The 21,344-nt window shown below is 47.0% G+C and overlaps 1 protein-coding gene across 2 annotated transcripts in view; it reads right to left on the bottom strand.

Moving 5' to 3' along the window:
• Nucleotides 1–20,602, bottom strand: part of ATXN10 (ataxin 10) — a 219,968-nt gene extending 199,366 nt beyond the window's left edge. Inside the window, exons 1-4 of one of the 2 annotated variants that reach the window (XM_090043805.1) lie at nt 20,352–20,490; nt 15,853–16,003; nt 6,355–6,546; nt 1,454–1,536 (exon numbers count right to left, since the gene is read on the bottom strand). In XM_090043805.1, coding sequence (XP_089899931.1) covers nt 1,454–1,536; nt 6,355–6,546; nt 15,853–15,884 — 307 coding nt within the window. In that variant the 5' untranslated portion in view covers nt 15,885–16,003; nt 20,352–20,490. Of the gene's footprint in view, nt 1–1,453; nt 1,537–6,354; nt 6,547–15,852; nt 16,004–20,351 lie in introns of both variants that reach the window. The other variant, XM_090043804.1, reaches the window with a different exon arrangement.
• Nucleotides 20,603–21,344: the final 742 nt, after the last annotated feature.

Below are 21,344 nucleotides of genomic sequence, written 5' to 3'. Positions count from 1 at the left end.
GATCTTTGAAAACTCTTGGCGCTCTGATGTAGTGCCCAAAGACTGGAAGAAGGCCAATGTGGTGCCTATCTTCAAGAAAGGGAGGAGAGTGGATCTCACTAACTATAGGCCCATCAGCCTGACTTCTATCCCAGGGAAGGTCTTAGAAAAGTTTATTAAGGAGGCCATCCTTATTGGACTGGCCAATGCCAACATCCTGAGGTTTGTTGCAGGCAACAACCAGCAGAGGTTTGTTGCAGGCAAGTCTTGCTTGACCAACCTCATTTCCTTCTACAACCAGGTGACCTATCACCTGGATGAGGGAGAAGAGATTGATGTCATATCTTGACTTCAAAAAAAGCCTTCAATCTGGTATCCTATGATCACCTCTTGGCAAAACTGGCCAATTGTGGCCTTGGGTCCACCACGATCCCCTGGCTGGGAAATTGGCTCTGTGGTCGGACCCACAGGGTAGCAATTAATGGAAGTCACTCATCATGGTGTCCTGTGACCAGTGGGGTCACCCAAGGCTGTGTCCTTGGACCCATATTGTTCAAAATCTTCATTAATGATGTGGACATTGGAGTCAGAAGCGGACTGGCCAAGTTCACTGGTGACACCAAACTTTGGGGCAAAGCTTTCACACCAGAAGACAGGAGGGCAATCCAGGCTGACCTGGACAGGCTCAGCAAATGGGCAGATGAGAACCTGATGGTGTTTAATGCTGAAAAATGCAAGGGTCTCCACCCCAGAAGGAAAAACCTGCAGCATCCTTATAGGCTCAGCACTGCTATGTGGGCTAGTATTACGGAAGAAAGAGACTTGGGGGTCATCATTGACCACAAGATGAACATGAGCCTGCAATGCGATGCTGTGGCTACTAAAGCCACCAAAACGCTGGCTTGCATCCATAGATGCTTCTCAAGCAAATCCCAGGACGTCATTCTCCCCTTGTACTCCACCTTGGTGAGGCCGCAGCTGGAGTACTGCGTCCAGTTTTTTTGGCTCAACAATTCAAAAAGGATGTGGAGAAGCTTGAGAGAGTCCAGGGAAGAGCCACACGCATGATTAAAAGTCAGGAAGACAGATCTTACAACGACAGGCTGAGATCCATGGGGCTCTTTGGCCTGGAAAAGCACAGGCTCAGGGGTGATCTGATGGCCACCTATAAGTTTATCAGGGGTGAGCACCAGTACCTCAAACTGGATGCTTATCTTTCTGGGATCCTATGACCCCAGCTGACTTCCAGTCCCTTGGGCGGGGGGGCTGGACTCTATCTTCCGAGGTCCCTTCCAGCCCCAGTGTCTGTGAAATCTAATGTCTATGAAACTGATTTATGAGAAAAATTGAGTAAAAGACCATCATGCTAACATTAAAAAAAACAAAAGAACAAAAAGATTCCCTAAATAATAATACACAACATTAATTTACTAAATTGCATAGATTACACATTAATCAACAGTCACACTCTTACCTGTTAATAACAATTCCTGTTCATTTTCTAATCCATGAAGCAACTGGATCAAATGGACAGACACATCAATTAACTGCAGGTTCCTATGTATATTTTGAATAATAAAGGACAGAAAGTTAATGTTAAACATTCTCTTAAAACAAATGAACAAAAAAACAAAACAAAACTGTATACAATTATAAATAAGATCAACATGAATTCAACATGAAGTTTGCTGTATTTTCAATGGATGCAAAAAAAAAAAAAAAAATCATCATCATTAATGGGAAATGAATAAGAATTCTCCCGTCCCTTATAGGGCCCTGCATATGAAGCTTAAAGTGCTATGTATTGTCTCATTATCCTTAAAAATAGAAGGCCCTCTTTTTTTCCCCAGACTTAACAAATCTCAGCTCTCACTATGAAGCCAAAAGTTCACAAAGTCATAGCCTCTGCAAGCACTTGGATGTTCCATATACCCCAATGCTGGGTAAATGTTAGTGAATGCACAGACCAAAATACATTTCTGTGGCACAGTGGGTTATGGTTTTGTGGAGAGGTTGCCTTTCAGATCAGCCTGCTCCACGGTCACCCAACAGCTCCAGGAATACCTGCATACTGTCACAATTCCTAGACCCTTGTCAGTCCCCACTGCCAACAGTGCCAGCGGTGTCTGCTGGAGCTCCCCACTTACCACTGTCACCATGCTCCCACCACTGCCAGCGCCACCAGCAGCATGCAGAGTTCATGCAGGTGACCTACCCCTTCTAAGCAGCCCCCACACTCAGTCCCCCCACATTTACCCACATAGTAACTCACATTCCCCCATCCCCTCCTGCAAACCCCACATCACCCCCACCCATTACACACCCACCATGTGATAAGGAAACCCAAAGCAAACATTAAAACAGATATTTAGGATATATTTCATTATGATGCTAGAGACACTGATAGGCTTCCAAATTACTTTAATATTGTAAATATACCAATAAAACATTGCCCATCTGATCAATCCCCCTTTCTCGCTTTCTTTTGTTCTAATTGTGGAATAATGTGGATTTGGGGGTATTTTAAAAAAATGAATTTGGGATGCTGTTCAGCAGTCTAGCTGACACAAGGGGCTTGTGTCCCCAGATACCAACTGTGTGGGCTCCAGAAGCTCCTGAGGTAAAGTAACCCTGAGCTGCTAGTCAGGGTAGGCTTTAGGACTGCTGGGGACAGCACGGGTGCTAGCCCCAAGCTCTAGCTCCCCCTGGCCACAGATCCAAGAAAAGCCAGGCAGGGTTATTTTGCCCCAAGTGGCACAATTTGCTCCACAACAAAATGCATGTGCATGTGCAAAATGCATGCTGGCAGAAGTCCAGGCTCAAATTTGCACCACTTCTATTTGAGCTGCTGCAAGCACATGTGCTTGCATGTGTGGACACGCCCAGTGAGTCAATCCATTAGGAAACAGCCATATGCCTGGGGTGAGGGGAAACAATTTAGGCACTTGTGAATCCTGACTCCCATGAGTTTGGAGTCAAGTGTGGGTAGACAGACTAGTTCACAGTCTGCCAAGAGAGCCATTAAGTATTTCAATAGTCAGAAGTAAACTGGGTAAGTTCATTCCCTTTGTCCATGGCATACACAACCAGTGCCAGCAAGCAATGCAAAAAGGAGTTACATTATCTTTAAAGCTGGACCACTTGAATGTGGGACAAAAGGAAACTCGACAGCTTCAAATGTTGCTAGCATTTTCAATGTTTTTCAGCACCGAAATAGTTTAAAAGTTTAGAAACAGCTTCACAATAGGCTACCAACTAGTTCATCTACAGCAGCAGTTCTCAACCTGAGGTCCACAAGCAGGTTTCAAGGGATCCACCTAGCCCCAAATGGGTCACTAGATGACCTCTAGAAGTCCCTTCCAGCCCTGCTTTTGTGACTGCCTCAGGAGCAGTGCTGAGGCAGGAGGTAGGGAGACGGGGAGCGCTCCGCCCCATCCCACAGCCAGACGCTGCTAGAAGCAAGAGGCCAGGCTGAGGTGGGGGAGGCAGAGGTTCCAGATGGGGCAGTGGTACTGCAGCCACTGCCCTGCCCAGCTCTAGCATCTCAGCCACAGGCAGCCAAACACCACCCTCTGCCTCCCTTTCCCTGGGCTCCCCATAGTCTGCATGGTGACACCAGCACCCATGCCAGAAGGAAGAGCTAAATCAGGGCTGCAGCAGTGGCAGCAGGAGGTTGCCTGTGGATGGGGCCCAATGCTGGGCACCAAGAGGTTGCAGCAGGAACTAGCGTAGGCTGGGGACAACTGCTGAGCACAGAGCCCTGCTGATTTTGTCCCCCACCCCTATGGAGATGCTGAATGCCCCCGGCAGCTGCAAAGCAACAGAGGCAAGTGAGCCCCAACCCATGGCATCCTCCAGCCCCACTGGGTGTGGCTCACCAGGGCTGCCCAAGGCCCCTGCCTACAAACATACGTAACAAAGTTGCAGGGAATGGAGTGATGCTGCCCCAGTGCCGGCTGCTCAGCACCTTGGGGCAACGCTGGCCACTGCCCACATGGGGCAACCCAGCAGGTGCTGCTTGGAAGCAAAGAGGTTGGCAGATGGGGTGGGGAGTGCCTACCCTGGGCATGTATTTTTGTTTTCCACCTTCACCTTACAGGGCACAAGAGTTGAGGTTTGCTTGACCCATGAGCCAACCTGCCCTGCTTACCCACCCACTGCTGGGACCCACCCAGGAAAATGCTGTCAACTGAGTGACAGGAACTGAATGGCAGTCTCTACACAACCTCCAGGCAGCTAGTGTTGTTTGGGCTCCTCTTCCCTGGTTATTGCTGGGGTCTACGCATCCTATCCTCTCACATGCACTCACTCATGCAGCACTTTACGTGAGTTCATACATGCACGTGCATCTGGGAAGGAAGAACCCCCAGCACATCTACAGGCTGGGCATCGCTAACCTGACCAGCACTATAAATGAAAGGGATCTGGGGGTAACAATAGACCCCAGCATGAATATGAGCAGGCAATGCGATGCAGTAGCCACTAGGGCCAATAAAACTCTGGCATGCATCAATCGATACATCTCCAGTAAAACCAAAGAAGTGATTCTCCCGGTTTGCTCAACATTGGTGCAGCTGCAGCTAGAGTACTGCATCCAGTTCTGGGTGCCGCACTTCAACAAGGACGTGCTAAAACTCGAGAGGGTGCAGAGAAGGGCCACCCATACGACCAGGGACTTGCATGGCAAGCAATACAAGAAGAGGCTGAGTGATCTCGGACTCCTCAGCCTAAAGAAAAGAAGGCTGAGAGGGGACCCGATTGTGGCTTACCACTATATCAGAGGTGTACATCAGGTGCTTGGTGAACAACTGTTCACCAGGGTATCCTGGGAGAAAACTAGAAACAATGGCCACAAATGTCTGGAAGATAGTTTCAGGCTAAACATTAAGAAAAACTTCTTCACAACTAGGGTGTCCAGGCTATGGAACAAGCTCCCCACAGAGGTGGTGCAACTGCCCACCCTAGAGGTCTTCAAGAGAAGACTCGACCGTCACCTGGCTGGGGTCACCTGACCCCAGATGTCTTTCCTGCTCATGCAGGGGACTGGACCCGATGATCCTGCAGGGTCCCTTCCAGCCCTATGACTCTATGCACTTGTGCATGCACACTGCTGCTGCTCATGTGAGTAGGGCCCTGGGGCTCCCTGCCTGCTTCACCCACAGCCATGTGGCCAGGGCTGGGGAGTCGGGCAGTTGTGGCACAGATAGACCATGGAGTTTTTAATAGTATGCTGCGGGGGCCTCAGGAAGAAAAAGGTTGAGAACTGAGACCCCCTGCTCTATAGTATGCAGCAATTCAAAGAAAATACACCACCGTTTTCCTGGAATATGCTACTATTTCTTGAATGTGCCATCATGTGCTTCTTATATCTTCCCAAATATGTTTGTTTACTCAGATCTTTATTTATACAGATATAAATAAACCTGTATTCGAGAAAAATCTTTGTTATTTGATTCAAAAACACATACCCCTTTTCTCCAAGATCTGAAATATCTAACTCAGTGATGGCAAGAAATGTTTATTAAAAAGGCCGTTGTTTAGACAAAATAGCCAATGCATTTGTGTTTAATTGTAGCAATAGGGAGGGAGGGAGGGGCAGGGAACTCAACATTTAGTTGAGCAAAAAGAAGCTATAGTAGTTTGAGATTGTTTAGGTATTTGGCTGTTATGGGATGCAACCACAGAACCCTCATTTTGGAACATAAGTAAAACAATGAAGCCCAAAACATTTGAAATGAAGTAGTAACAGTATAAATAATATTGAAAACAATATTATTGTTAACTCCAGGAAATTCCATTTTCAGCCCTTTTTCTAGTAAGGAAAGCAAAAATAGGGATACTATCATAGTAGTTTTATTACTATGATTGGTAGGGAGGTGAAAACTGCAATTTTAAGTATAGCGCCATTTTTGCCACTTACGTTTGATTGGCTATGAGGCCCTGGCAGCCCCTCTGTCTGTTGCTGACCAACCAAGAGGCAAAGACAGCACCATATTTAAAACCATGCTTTTCACCTCCCTGCTGATCAGGAGTGAGCAGCAAACAGTGGGAGCAGGCAGGCACATGGAGGAACCTGCAAAATTGGCAGGAGTGGGGTGTATAGCGGCTGCTCTGATTTTGCAGGTTCTCCCACACGAAAAAAGAGAAAAAAAATAAAACCATCATAACAACTGGCTCACATGAAGGACTAAGAAATGTTTTGCTGCATCTCAATGCAGTAAAATTCACTCTGACACTTGTATTTTTTGTAAACTTTTTTTTTTCGTTTTTCCTTTTTACCTGAATGTTCTGTTACGGAATTCTTTCCAGGACAGTGCCTCTACAAGGACAAGAACCTAACAACATCTGAACTGCATGCATGAATCATAACTATACCTTATAATATGTTGATTCTTGGCACAGCGGACACAGGCATTCCGCAAGCACCTAAAACATTCTGCTATAAGCAGCAGGTCCATGTCTACATTTACTGATTCACAGGAGTCCTTGCAGGCCAATTCAATTTCACTTGAGGTTTTCATCAGGATTGCCAGGAGATTCTGGAATATACTCTCTTCTGCCATTTCTCTGAAATAAAAATTAATTACTGTGAGCAAAGGAAAATGATAAATGTGGTATTAAGTAGAGAAAAAGGAATATTAAGTCATTAATTCAAGTTACGTTAGTTTAAAGTGTTACTCAGTCTTTCTTCAAAAACTTACCTTCCCCAATACCAAAAGACCTAAAGAGATATCAAGCACACACTTAGAGCTAGGATAATCCTGCATGATAGTTTTTCCAGCATGACTTAGAAAAAAAGGAAAAAGATGAATAGAATAACACATAACATCCTTTATAGTTCTAGTTGTTAAGGATAGAAGGAACCTTACAGGTTATCAGGCCCAGCCTCACCACACTTGGGCAGGGAAGACTGCTTTATACAAATAAGGGCCTAATAACTCTAGTTGCCTTTCCTTTTGTGAAAGGGATGGTCAGAGGGCCATGTGCCTACTAGTTGTGACTGCATGTGTCATTTTCTCTTTCATCTATATCCACACACACAAAAGAAATTGTGTTTCATGGAAATTCCCATTTTTGTCAGCTCAAGATAGATATCATCCCAATTCTTAGCTTACACATATGGTCCTCTGACCATCCCTTTCACAAGGGGAAAGTCAACTAGAGGTGTACCAGGCCCTTATTTGTCATGCAACTCTCAAGAGCATAATTGGATCAAAAGCAAACCTACATATTATTATTCTATATACATATGGTGATATATAAAAGAAACTTCTGAAATCAGCATACCAATTAAGACCACCAATGGCAGTTCATCTTTCTCCAGACCAGATACTTTTGAAGAAAGAATAGAATCCATAATAAAACAGATTGCTTAGGAAGTTTCTTTCTAGTCCCAAAGAGTTAATGATTCAGAAGTTTATATCCTGAAAAATTAGCATTGTATTTTCTTTGCAATCCATCAATGTCTAAACAATTTTTAATCCTACCAAGCCTTTGATATACCTGGTATCTTATGACAGTGAGTTCTACTGGTTAAACTATGCTTTTGGTAAATGAGTACTCACTCAGTTTTAAGTCTACTACTTTACAGTTTCAATGGCTGGCCTCTTTGGTCAGAGTTTAAAAAAAAAAAGTCCAGCTGCCTTTTTGTGATAAATGTAAATGTGCATTGTTTTTTCTTTCCCACATTGCTGTGTGGTTGAATCCTTAATTCTGCATTTCCAGAATCCATCCATCAACTTCAGTGGACTTTAGACAGAATATGTCCTACACCACACAAGTTCTCAGGATGAGATGAAAAGGTCTACTATACCTTCATCATAAAGAAAATAGGAAAAAAAAAAAAAAAAGAATTGCAAGACATCTCAATTTAGAACAGTGGCTCTTAACCTTTTTAGACTCAAAGTACCCCTTAGAAAATGCTAACTTTTATGCCAAAGAACTTGAAAAGACCCCAAATAGGTCAAAAGATTTCATGCTAGGTGTAGATGTCTGCACACTTAACAGTGCTAATATTGTGCAGTACCCTTAAAAGGATTGCAAAGCACTGTAGCATGCTGTGGCACTCCAGTTGAGAATCACTGGCTTAGAAGCCAGAACGAAGCTCGGGGCCTGGATTCAGTTCCCAGCTCTTCCACGGCTTGTGCTGCTACGTGCACCCTGGGAGGGCTGCAGGCCTGTGCCAGTCTATTCCTGGAGGCCAGATCTGCCTGCAAGATGAGAGCAGGCTGCAACTGCAAGCTGAGACAGGCGGTGGCACCAGGCTCTTCTCGGTACTCGGGGCAAGAGGCTGCCTGCTCTTGTCCAGCACACAGATCCAGGGGCACGTGCCCCCTGGGGAGAGCCCAGTGCAGCCCCCCAGGCCGCAGCCCCAACCCCTGCTGCAATGGCCCCAAGAGCAGCTGATACCACCTGCCTGCACCACAGCATGGCGCAGCCCAGGGGCTGTGGGGAGTGGCACATGGCCCAGTTTGTGGGGGAGGGGGCGGAAAAAGGGTGCCAATCCCAACCCTGGCACCTTCTGTCCCACCCAGTCACAGCTGAGAGCCCCATGCCCCCAGGCAGTGGCTCCAGCCCCACAGGCCCAAGCAAAGTGGCTGGGTGTAGCGCCCGCCATAGGGAGCAGGGCTGGGCTCTCCTGCCTGCGTCTCCATCAAGGATCCCAGCTCCCAGGGCAGGACCGCAGCCAGAGCCGCCAGGCTGCAGGTGGAACCCACCAGCCCTGGGAGCAATTCTTGTGGGCCCTCCAACCCCACCCAGGCTCAGAACCAGGAGCCCTGTGCCCCCAGGCACCAGCTCCAGCCACCCTCCCCTAGCCCCTGCGCAGCCACTGCCCCCTCCCAACCCTTTCACATCTGGACAGAAACCTATGCCTCAGGTGACCTTGTGGCCTGCTACAAACTGGTCAGGGGGGTTCAGCAGGTATTGGGGGAGTCCCTATTCCCCCGTGTGCTGCCAGGAGTGACCAGGAATAACGGTCACAAGCTGGCGGAGGGTAGGTTTAGATTAGATATTAGGAGGCGCTACTTCACAGTCAGGGCGGCTAGGGCCTGGAACCGGCTTCCAGGGGAAGTGGTGCAGGCTCCTAGCCTGGGGATTTTTAAAAGGAAGTTAGATGAGCACCTTGCCGGGGTCATCTGACCCCGGTGCTCTTTCCTGCCAAGGCAGGGGGTCGGACTAAATGATCTACCTAGGTCCCTTCCGACTCTAGCTACTATGAAACTATGACCGGCACCCCCCCATTTATTCCCCCCTCATGCCAGTTAATAGGGATTTTACTGTAACCAGTAACACTGAATGAACTGAAAAACAGATGTTAGTCAGTAAAAGCCAAATAAATTCAATAAAAAATAAATTCCCTAAATCGGTGGGGAGGGGAGAACCGGTAAAAACTGAAAACGCAGGACAATACTGACTGAGCATAAAAGCTTCTCTCCCCTCAGTTAGCCTATTTTAAAACAAAAGAAGTTCTCTCTTTCCTCATTAGCCTTTGTTTTTAGTTTAAGCTCCTGTCCAAGAGCTCTTGCTTCAAAAAAAAAAAAGCCAACAGCATAGTTGGTTGTATCAACAGGAGTGTCACTTGAAAAATCTAGGAAAGCAATTCCTCTACTCCATTTGGCACTAGCGTATATCACTGTATATGGGAGCCAATATGATGGTTTTCCTCTATTCCCACCAAGTTGTAATAATCAGTTCACTGTGACAAATTATCAAGCGACTTAGATTTGCATTTGACAAATATCAGGAAAGAGACAATGCCATAATGCAAACAAAAAATAGAGAACCCAGCGCCACTAAGATCTCACATATTTGACTGAAGCCAGTACATCCATCCAGCTTCACCCATTCTGAAAACCCAGATCCAGTCAAACTGATGGTAAGATAGACTTAAAGTGAAAATATGATCAAAGGGGACACTGAAATACCAAATTTTGAGACTGAAGTTGAGAAATACCTCCCAAGGTAAACACCAGGATTGAAAGGAAGGAGGAAGGAATTTTAAATATTCTATCAGAATGAAGTATTATTGTCCCCCCCCCGCAAGAGATTTTATATTTCTACTTGATCAAGCATCATGCTATTGAAGTGTTACTACCACAAATGATAAGATTCAAAGGATAAGTCCCATCTCATTTTCATAAAAAATGGTTACACTTCGTATAAACCAGCCCATAAATAAAAATATGTCACTCAGTTACCCTTAAGAAACTGACTCCAGATGCATGAAACGTAAATATTTTATTTTACAACACCACAACTCAGTAGTACTTATTATGAACTTCATGTCACTGACAACTGCTCTTACTTCCGGCCATACATTTTGGTTACCACTTCAAAAAAAAAAAAAAAAGTGAGTTTTCAAGTGCAAGACTGACAAACAAAAGGATGTAACATGAGATTTTGCCCTTTAAATCACGAGAAAGGGCACAACAGCATGTATTTTACTCTATGTATACCATCTCTCTCTCAAGATACGGGAAAGACATTTACCTGATAAGTCTCCTGCTGACAAGTACTATGACTCTTATAACAATTTACAGATAAAGAGCCAAGAGATCAGTCAACTTGGAGATGAAGGTACCACAGAAACTGCATTTAGAAACCAGTGCATACACAAACACATTTTCTCTGAATGTCAGAGTCACACTCCTTTAGAGGAGTGATAAATCCAAATCATGTTGGTTCTGCTAAGTCAAAATGCCACACAGAATTACTAAGCCACTCAAACTGGACTGCTGAAGAGCAATACAGTTATGTTCTCTATAAAAAGAGTATTTTTATAGAATATAATGCAAATGTCTTATTTTTACCTATACTGCAAACTGGAATACCGCACAGAACTATTTTGTAAGGTTTCCTGACTCAGCCTCACATCATACAAACTGACAGTCAGTGTGAGCCAGCCTTTACTAGAGTATAATATTCAATTATTTTAAATTGGTAAAACAGACAGAAAAAAGCTGCAAGGTTTTTTTGGAGGGGATTTGGGGGCTGGGGAGTGTTGTTTTTTTAAAGTGCAGTATAAAAAAAAATACATTATAAAAAATAATTGAAGTCCATTAAATACTATGGACATTTCTAAATCCAACTTTACTTATGCTACTCAACAAAAAGTGGGTAGCCGTGCAGTCCAGAAAGTAGTTTTAGCTGTATCTTGGATCACAAAACTTAAGTTTTTTGTAACTGTCTGTATTGAAAAGAAATATCAGGTGTTAAAATGAAACACATTAAACAGCTACAACAACATGAACAAAAACCTAGACTGTGTTTTTATACTTTAGTAAATATAAAAAATTATAACAATTTTATCTATTTCCAACAAACAGTGCTGTGAAATGCAAACAGTTATAGTCTTTTCAGTGGTGCTTAACCACTGGATCTGATGCACAACATATTTAACTTTATGGTATTATATAAAAGGAAATAATTATATTATTTCCTTCCTATGCATGTAGCATCCACGCACAGAATGTATTGACTTCTTTGGAAATGTAGGTGCTCATTAATTCTGCACAAAGAAATCAGGCCATAAAATGAGGTTCCAAAGGTCATACTGCAGCTCCACAAAGCCAAACACAGAACCCAGATATAGATCCCATTATGGTCAATCCAATTGTACTGCTGCTCTTTCCACAGATTCAAGTATGTGTGTGTGGGTATTCACTTCCCCTCCCCCAAAATGAAACAAAAAACTACAGTGGACGCAATCACCCTCAAATAGAAAGAAGGAATAAGAAGGTTTTAGTCATTTTTAAGAACTCCTTGCACCTAGCATCCACTCCCACTGAGGTTCATAATCACTTGCTTTGTTTTATGTTTACTTCCTGTTGCTCTTGTGAGAAGCAAAAAGTTTTTTGTGGTGATTATACAGTTGGTCCAATAAAAAGCATCACTAAAAAAAGCCCCTTGACTCTTGCTTATATTGTGATCCAATGGTGCTTACCCTTCAACCTGGTCTGGAGCGGGCATGGGACGGGCTGGGCCAGGGCTATGTGCTCAGCTGCTACTGGGCATTGATGGCAGCGGCAGTGGCAGGGAGGAGTTGCAGGGCCATGGGCTCCAAGTCTGGTGAGCTTGTTTGGGGAGGGGAGGAGAGGGGTGCTGACTGACCCACAACAGCTCCTCAAAACCGCCTATGTGGCCCATGGGCCTAAACAATTGCCCACACCTAAGCTAGATCATGCCACCAAGTACTGGAGTCACTCCACATCCAGATCCAGCATGCTAGATCACGCCCATGAACCAACCCTTACCACTCATCTGGCCTGCACAGCCAGAAGGTTAAGCACTGTCGTCTTGGACCATCACAGCCAAAAAACAATCCTACTGCTGTTGTTCTTGAACAGCTCCCACAGAGGTAAAACAACAAATCTACATAAAAGATGTTAGCAGAGAAAAAACATTTTTTTCTATTTAAAGCTTATTTTCTGTAAGGAACTGCAACGTAAGTGAGTATAAAAAGCACGATTTCCTCAGCAGAAATCTCTTTTATGCACTCTAAAATGTCTTCAATGCATTTCTATAAGAGTTACATTTTCCAGAGGTTCCAGTTATCCCACTTTTATTAATACATTCTTGTGTTTGCTCATTTAATGTGTCCCTTGATGTTCTTTTTTGCAGTAAGATGCTTATATTACAGTCAGAAACACCAGGCTTCAGTTCAAGTTTGCAGACTCAAGTTCTATTTAAGTGTCTACAATCAAGCACCGCCCACTGAAGATATCCACCCTCACTGAGCTTCACCCATGTTTTCACATTCCTTCCCATTGAGGGCAATTGCTTCAGTAGCCTGCAGATGGAAAAGTCTGCCCTATGCCAAGATGGGTTTTAATGAGTACAGCAACCTACTACATTTTGTATTTTTCCTTCCTTGCTTAAGCAGAGTTTCAGACGGTGGAGCTGACAAATCCTTCATTTCAGTTCCAAGGAGAGAAGTAGAGAAAACTACAGCAGTCAGGTCCTCCTACAACAAGTCAGGAGTTTGTGCATTTCCAAGCCAAATGGAGAAAGTCAGCAACCATATACTCATCTGGAAGGTTTAGGGAAAAAAAGAAATGTCTTGATCCTTGTAAGATACAAGCTTTTGGTTATTTCAGAATGGAAACATGCAAGATCAAACCCTTTTTTAGACTGTCCATGTTGCCAACCCCATGCACAAAATTCTCATAAGAATCAGAACTCCAGTCATGAGAAATCTAAAAGTATCTGTATTCTTCAGCATTTGTTCTTTTGAAAGATACTTGCATAGTGCCATTACTACCATCGCCATGTTCCTTATAATCTTAGGCCAGTGGTGCACAACCTTTTACTCTCACAGGCCGGATGGGCAGTGCCCCATTTGTCCACGGGGTGGATCCTGCCAGTGGTTCCAAACCAGCAACAGGCTGGGCCTGGTAGGCACCATCCAGCCACACGAAGGCAGATGAGGCGGGGGGCAGCCCAGCCACAACCCAGCCCTACAATGAAAGGGAGTAGGGAGACAGTACGGGGGCATGAGTCAGCCCAGATCCAGATGTGAGTGGTTGTGGGGGGAAGTGTGTCCCTGCTGTGACTGACAGTGAGGGCTTGGAGTTTGGGAACTTGACAAGAGGGAGAGTGACCATATTAATGGCCACTGCTCCCCCACTGCCAAAATTCCCATCCCATAAAGGAGCCCCACAAACCAGATGCTATGGCTCCACAGGCCACATCTGCTCAACATTTGAGCATCTATCTTAGTTGTATTCATCCTCACATTGCCTTTGTGAAGGCGGTGAAATGCTTTTAATTTCCATTAAATAGATAAGCAGCAAAGGTACACAATAGACAAGTCATTTACCCAAAGTAACACAAGAAGTTTGTGGCCCTTCAGACCCCCAGCCTACTACAACCTGACTACTTGGAACTTTATTTCCCTTGCTTATATTTTTTGAAGTTTTTAAAAATAGTTTAAAGAAGTTTTAGGTCTTCTGTTTTTTTAACTTTAGTATTTTTCAGATTTTTTTCTACAACCATGAAGGCTAGAAACTTAGCATTTCAAGTCATTAAAAAGACAGACTTGAATAAAAACATTGAGACTCTTTGATGAGGCCAAACAAGCCAGAAAAAAGTGAGGGTACGTGTGCAGGGGGAATCCAAGTGGGGAGCAGTGGTGCAGTTGCACCCCTCTACAGTGAAGGTCATGTGCTGGTGGCTCCATTTCTCTGTGGCCCTGGATGCTTGGGCTGACTGCAGTGTCCTAAAGCATGACTGGAGCCTCAGGCTAAAGTGGGACACCTCGGGCAACAAATGGGGAACGAGTTAGGAACAAGTTAAAAACTAAGTTAGTCAGCAACAGTGGACTTTGAAAATTCCAAATACCACTTACGTTTTAAGCCCAAAATGCCCAAGAGCAGAGGCTTAGAGAGAGTGTTCATACTAAACTCAAAACAACCAAGAGGTATAGTCTTCTTCACTTTTTAAGACCAAGCACACCCTAAAAATAACACGCACAGGCTTACACCTTCAAGGCATGAGCTAAAACAGGGGTCAGCAACCTATGGCACGTGTGCCGAACGTGCCACATGGCATGGTTTTTATTGGCACACGGGCTGTTTCCAGCACTAAGGGGCAGGAAGAGGCGTGCCCAGATTGAGTAGCACATGGCTGCCCAGAAACAGCCTTGTGCTGCTGCAGACTCCTGCATTAGATAGGCTTGCCACCACTGGACCCCAGCCCCGGAACACCGACCGCAGCCAGGCAAGAGCCCCTGGTCCCAAACCTAGCCTGGTACCTGCACCAGCCCTGGGCCGGGGACCGTCCCTGCCCCGAAGGCCCCAGCCCCGGGCTGCTGGCCGGCAGACCCCAGCTGGCACCACCGCTGCCGCAGGCACTGGCCACGTACTACCGGCAGGCTGGCCCCAGCCAGCACCATTGCCACTGCAGGCCCTGGCCCAGTGCCAGCACTGACCCAGGACCACCCCGGTGCTACAGACAGCCCTGGCCACATGCTGCCGGCAGGTGCAGCTGGCACCATCGCAGCCATTGGGCCAGGGCCACTGGCAGCACCGGCATGAGGCCAGGGTCCAGGCCCTTAGACCTGCGCAGGCCCCGGCTGCATCCCAGTGCTGCCAGACCCAGCCCCGGGGCCAGCCAGCACTGCCTCCGCTCGCCCCAGCCCAGCGCCGCTGCTGGACCAGTGCATCTGCAGGGCTGGGATGAAGCTGGGGTCCCGGCTCATCTCAGCGCTGCTGACGGCCCCAGCCACACGCTGCCGGCGGGCCAGGTCCCAGCCCCATCTGGCGCTGCCAGTTGGCCCAGCTGGCACCTCCACCACCACCGGTGGGTCAAGGCCATCCTAGTGGGCCCAGCCCCAGCCACGTGCTGACAGCAGGCTGAGTCCTGCCCGGCACCTCCACCACCTGCCCCAGCCCAGTGCTGCTGCTGGGCTGGGGCTGTCTGCAGTGCCAGGATGAGGTTAGGGCCAGGGCCGGGGCCCCATCTTGGCACTGAATTGTAAGTGTGTTGGCTACAAAGCACACAACTCACAGGATCATCATAACATTCTAATTTATTGGAAGGATGCAAAAGTCAGACCATAAACCTAGGTGCTGATCTCCTCAAGCACATGCACATTCACGTGCACATACACTCACAGTAGCTAGCTATAAACACTAAGAACCTATGCTTAACATATACCTATCTCCAAGCGCTGGGGTCTGCCGTCGATAACCAGTCGAGGCTTCTTTCAATGCAATGTTGCTTCAGAAGGGGTTCACTGGCTGGTCCTTCTGGCTGGACAGGCAGGGTGCTGGTCAGGTCAAAGGGGGCACACCATTGGGGGTCATTCTTTGCTGCTTTTTATCCCTCTCTGGCAGACTTTGGTGACCCCCCCCCCCCAATTGTCAGGTTTACCTAATCCAGGAGTTGTTGACCTCTAGGGACATCCCTCTTGGTAGCTGCTGGATGGCAGGCGTCAGCCCCAGGGGTCATGTCCGCAGGTACGTGCAGTCTCAGGAGTATGTTGATGAATTTTGATTGATTCACTGCCTTGATGAATAGAGCTCTGGAAGTGGTTGAACAGCAGGTATTTCAGCCTCAAGGGTCTGTTTCCAGCATTGATTAGTTCAAACAGGGGCTTCCATACCTTTAACAATGAAGTTTCCAGGAATTCCTGGCTCTTTATTGATTCTTTCCTCTCCCTGGTCTCTGATTTTGTAGGTGTTAATTGTCGCTCATTAACATGCTTATCCAGACTAGTAACCATGTTACACAAGCAACCATGATTCATTCAGGGACCTGCTCCATGGTACAACTTACTTTTAAACTTAAAGTACATTTATAAAAGCATCTACAAGCTCTACTTTCACTACAAATACACCTTATATAAAAATAATAATGATATAAATAAGAGAGAGAGAGAGGGAGGAAGGAAGAAAAGGCAGAAAAGAGAAAGCATCCCCAAAAGGGGGCAAATAGTAAAAGAGGGGCTTTTGCCATATGGAGGAGCTTCATATTTGGGGGGTGGGGGGGGCAGACAAAAGGGTTTCTTGCTACAAGAGTGTGTATTCACATACTTTTGATTGATCATAGTTACCTTTCACAGACCCCTTAGACATGGACTCATAGTTTGTTAAGGGCTTGAAAGGACCTTGCAGATCATCAGGTCCAACCCCCCTGCTCTAGGCAGGAAGACAACTGGGATTAAGTGCTGTTTAGTCTCCTCTTGAAAACCTCCAGGATAGGTGACTGCACCACTGCTGGAGTGAGTTTATTCCACAATAATTGGGAGCAATTGGACACCCCAACTGTGAAGGAATTTTTCCTGATATTAAGCCTGAAGCAGCCTTCCAAGAATTTGTATCCATTTGTCCTGGTCTTCCCCAGGGGTGCCCTAGTGAACAGTTGCTCACCAAATTCCTGATGCACTATCAAGTCGCCTCTCAACCTTCGTCTCTTTAAGCTAAAGAGGCCCTGGTCCCTCAGCCTTTCCTCATATGGCTGCCTTCCAAGTCCCTGATCATACGGGTGGCTCTTCTCTAGACCATCTCAAGCTTCTCCACATCCTTATCAAAGTGCTGCACCAAGAACTGGATGTGGTACTCCAACTGCAGTCTCACCAGTGCCGAGTACAGCGGGAATATCACTTCCTTAGTTTTACAAGAGATGCATAGGTTGATACATGCCAGTGTGTTATTTGCCCTGTTGACCACTGCCTCACACTGATGGCTCATATTCATGCGATGGTCAACCATGCCCGTAGGTCCCTTTCACCCGTGATGCAAGTCAAGCTGTCACCACAGAGCCTGTATGTATGTTGAACGTTGTTTGCCCCACATGGAGCACCTTACACTTGGAAGTGTTAAACTCCATCTGTTGTGGTCTACCCAACTCTCAAGCCTGTCCAGGTCTGCCTGTATCTGCAACCCATCTACTGGTGTGGCAACACTGCCCAGCCCCATAACCTGGTGTTGTCCGTGAACTTGGCTAGCAAGCTTTTCACTCCCCCAAATGCCTACATACCTAAAGAAGGACTTCTTATTGTCCTTGACTCCCATGGCTAATGTAAATTCAGTAAGTGCTTTGGCTTTCCTGATCATTTCCCTACAAGTGTTAGCCAAGGACAGTGTGTACCCCATTCACCTTCCCTTCCTGGTCCTGCATCGCCTCCCCTCCTAATGCTCTGAGCCTTTCAAAGTCAGCATTTTTGAAGTCCGGACTTCAGTCCTGCTGGTTGATTTGTCATACAGCGGACGGTAAACAGTTTGGTTCTCTCAGCTCGCCGCCCACCCCCACCCTTGCCTTTCCCACCCCACAGCTTGACCCAGAGGGGTTCAAGCTTACCTTTGGAGCCAATGTCAGCCTCCAAAGAAGTGTACTACTCTCTCACATACAAAAAGAGAGAGGATTTGCTTACCACAGGTTGAAAACCACTGGCATAAGGAATTTCTCAAGTAGATTAAAAGACATGAAAACATAGACTTCTACAATACTGTTTCCTTTGATTGCTAGACACGTCAGGTAAAACTTAAGATTAGTAAAATGAACCTGCTATCCTGTTTATTTATACAGGGCTTGATACAATCAGTTTCATATTTTTACATTAGCTGAAAGTTTCATTTACTAGTATACTTCTATCTTGGCATTTCAATAGTCTGAGCTCCAAAAAGCATACCAAAGGCAACATTTAGATTGCACCTGCTAATGTAGCCACACTAATGCACTGTGTTTACTTTTCTGTTGCTTTCCAAGTTTTAAATGGATGCCTTGTTGAGGTGTCCTGAACACCCCTCATCCCTTTTTGCTGTTCTGGGTGTCACTCCATTCCTCATCCCAGATACTGTGATTCAGACTGAACTGCTTCTGGAATCAAAATGATTACCATGTGAGAGAAGCAGCTTGTGAGTGACAATTTCAGGGGAGTTGAGCTACACAGGCCAGTAACCACACCAAATGCCAATATCCTACGAAAGAACAACGGTCACAAGCCATGACTCCTTTCCCTGCTTTGTACTGAACTGGCTGAGAGATCCTTATCTGAAAGCAATGGAAATACAGAAATCTAAACCTGAACTGGATACAACTCCCCCATACAAAGGCAGACAGGTAGGGAAGTCTGGAATTTGCCTCAAACCCCAAGGACAGACTCTGAGGGCCCCAAGACTTTGCCACCCAGCAGTGAGTATGTTTGTGTATTCTCTGCTGTATGCAACTACTCTTGTAAATACTGTCCAACTCATAATATCCCAATAAAGCGTGGTGTACATAGTTTGGAGGAACTTGTTTTGGCTTTTCTTGTACTTTTCCAAATAAAATAAAAGCCCAGGGACATCCCAGGTGTAACAGCCTCACTAGCATAAATAGCACCTACTGCAGCTGTTTGTCCCTACTAAACTCAGCGTAATAATAGGCTTATAGCCACTGGCAAAGCTTTATCTAGACCAGGGGTGCTCAACCTCCAGCCTATGGGCCAAAAGCAACCCAGGGAGCCACCTCATCTGGCCCAGAGCTCCCAGCAGGTTCAGAAATTTGGTAGCAGGGGAGCACTGGCCATTAATATAGCCACCCTCCCACACCTGCCAAATTCCTAAACCCTAAGCCCCACAAACCTGGCTGGTGCTCCCTTCCTCCCTGTGGGGCCAGGTTGGGGCCTGGCTACAACCAGCCCCCCACTAGGCCAGATGAAGCTCCCTTCCACTGCAGGGCCACATTGGAGCTGACCCCCTTCTGCATGATCAGATGATGCCTGCTGAACCTGGCCTATATGCCATATCAGGACCTTTGGCTGGATCCACCCCACAGATGAACAGGACACTACCCATCAGGCCTAGAGGGGAAAAAAGGTTGAGCACCATTGGTTTAGACTACACCTAAGAATAGTAAGGTATACACCTAGAGGAATAAAGTGGATGTTACCATTTCTCCCCCTATGAGAGAGAGAGCATAGAGAAAAATCAAGAGAAAAGCACTGTCTCACATCTATGCCTCAGGCCCCCAGCTGCATAACAAAGCCCACTCCAAGGGCACAGCAAAAGAGACAGATAGAGCTGTCTTCACCCCATCCAAAGCCCTGCAATGTGTGCACAGAAGCCTAGAAGTCAGCCCTCTCAGTGTGAAGCAGAGGGGAGAAAACAAAAAACAAAAACCAAAACAGATTCCCAGCCAGAGTGCTATGGATCCTTCCAAGGGTGCTGCATTAAAAAAGAAAAAAAGGAAAGAAGAGACAGAAATTTAAAAAAGAATAGAGAAATGAAAAAACAGAGGGCAGATCTCTGCTCCCCAGGCCAGGCCAGGCAGGCAGCACCAGCTGCTGGACAGGGGAAGATTCCCAACCAGGTGCCCTGTCTCCATCCAAGAGTGCGGAGTGGGAGGTCAAAAAGGGCCCTCGCAAGCTGGCACCAGGCGTGCCATCATAAATCCCAAGGTAAAACCCAGGCACTTCAAACAAGAATTTATGGTGCAGCACCATACATGAGCAGATGGCACAGCACACTGCACCGGTCATTTATTTTTATTTCATTACTATAAAATATTTTTATTCCTGCACTTTCCACGCGGGGCCTCGTGCCCAGCAGAGCGTCCCGGCCCCGGTCTGGCGGCGGTAGCAGGAACCCCGGGGCACCTACCCTCGCCCCCCGGCCAACTCGCGAGCCCTGCTCACAGCGCGTCACGGCCTCCACTCAGCGCCGCCCCGCCCCGCCCCGCCCCGCCTACGCGCAGACTCGCACGCAGCCCACAGGCGCCCCGCCCCCACCTTGCCCAGCCGCACGCATGGCCAACCCCCTCACGCCGACCCGCCCCACCAGCCATCCACGTGCACCTACCGATACGCCCCCGCCTCCGGGCCTTACAGTGCGCGTGCGCATACCTCCCCGCCAGCCCCTACGCCACGTGTTCCCTGCGCCGCCCCGTACCTGGGCAACATCTCCCGGAAGAGCCTACTCAGCTGCTGCACGGTCTCCAAACAGCCGGTCGACAGAGCGGCCCCAGGCAGCCCGTAGGCTCGTGAGGCGCATCCTAGCTGCTCGGCCAGCGCGCATACGTCAGCTACCGCCATCCCCGCTCTTAGCCCCGCCCCCCTACCCGGAGCTGGGCGGAAGTAAGGCACAGCTGCTGAGCCGTGGTCCTGGTCTTGTGCTCATGCTCGCGCATGCGCAGAGCGTAGCTCTCGTACGGCTGCGCCGTTTTGTCTTCGGCCGCTGGGCGGTGTTTGAGGGTGGGGTGCTGTAGGGGGCAGAGCCCTTAGGGCAGGGGGTCACTCTACCTATTACTTTATGACATCATAGGTCCCTCAGTTTGCGACGTCATCAGCCCCTAGTTTTTGGGCTCATAGATCTGGGAATTAAAAACGACCCCTTGTTCTGAGCAGTGGCAGACAGGCTTACTGTGCTCACACCCCACTCCGGGCAGGGCTGTCTTCCCCTTCCCTGCCAGATGCTGACTGTGGCAGCCCAGGAGCTTCGTGCCCAGCCCAAGAGCACCTGGCACATGGGGCACATCCACACATTCATTAATGTACTTTAGGTAATGCATATTAAATCTAGTACCTACATTGTGAGGTACTTGAAAAATGCATGTTAGCCTATTTTGGTGGATATTAGCTAAAAAGCACATTTTTTTGGTGATGCTTTAGTGTGTATTAAAATAAGCTAATACGCATTAAGGCACACATGAAGACATGCCCATGGAGGTGAGCCAGGTCTCCTGTGGATAGCAGGCAGAGGACGGGTGTGGGGAGCCAAGCACAGGAGTGGGTGCTGCTAGATCTGTGGGGTTAGCCAGATCTCTGTGGCTAAGCAGTCCTGAACCAATTCCTGCACAGTGTAGGGGCTGGAACTAACAATCACGTGCTCCAAAATCTTGAACATGGATCATCTTCATGGAACAGTGGCACGAAAGCTGAGCAT

This window comes from Crocodylus siamensis, chromosome 4, assembly GCF_052110815.1.
Source record: "Crocodylus siamensis isolate JL-2025a chromosome 4, ASM5211081v1, whole genome shotgun sequence".
In the NCBI taxonomy this organism is placed as follows: Eukaryota; Metazoa; Chordata; order Crocodylia; family Crocodylidae; genus Crocodylus; species Crocodylus siamensis.
The sequence above is the reverse complement of the archived record's forward strand: the minus strand, read 5'-3'. Positions and strand labels throughout refer to the sequence as shown.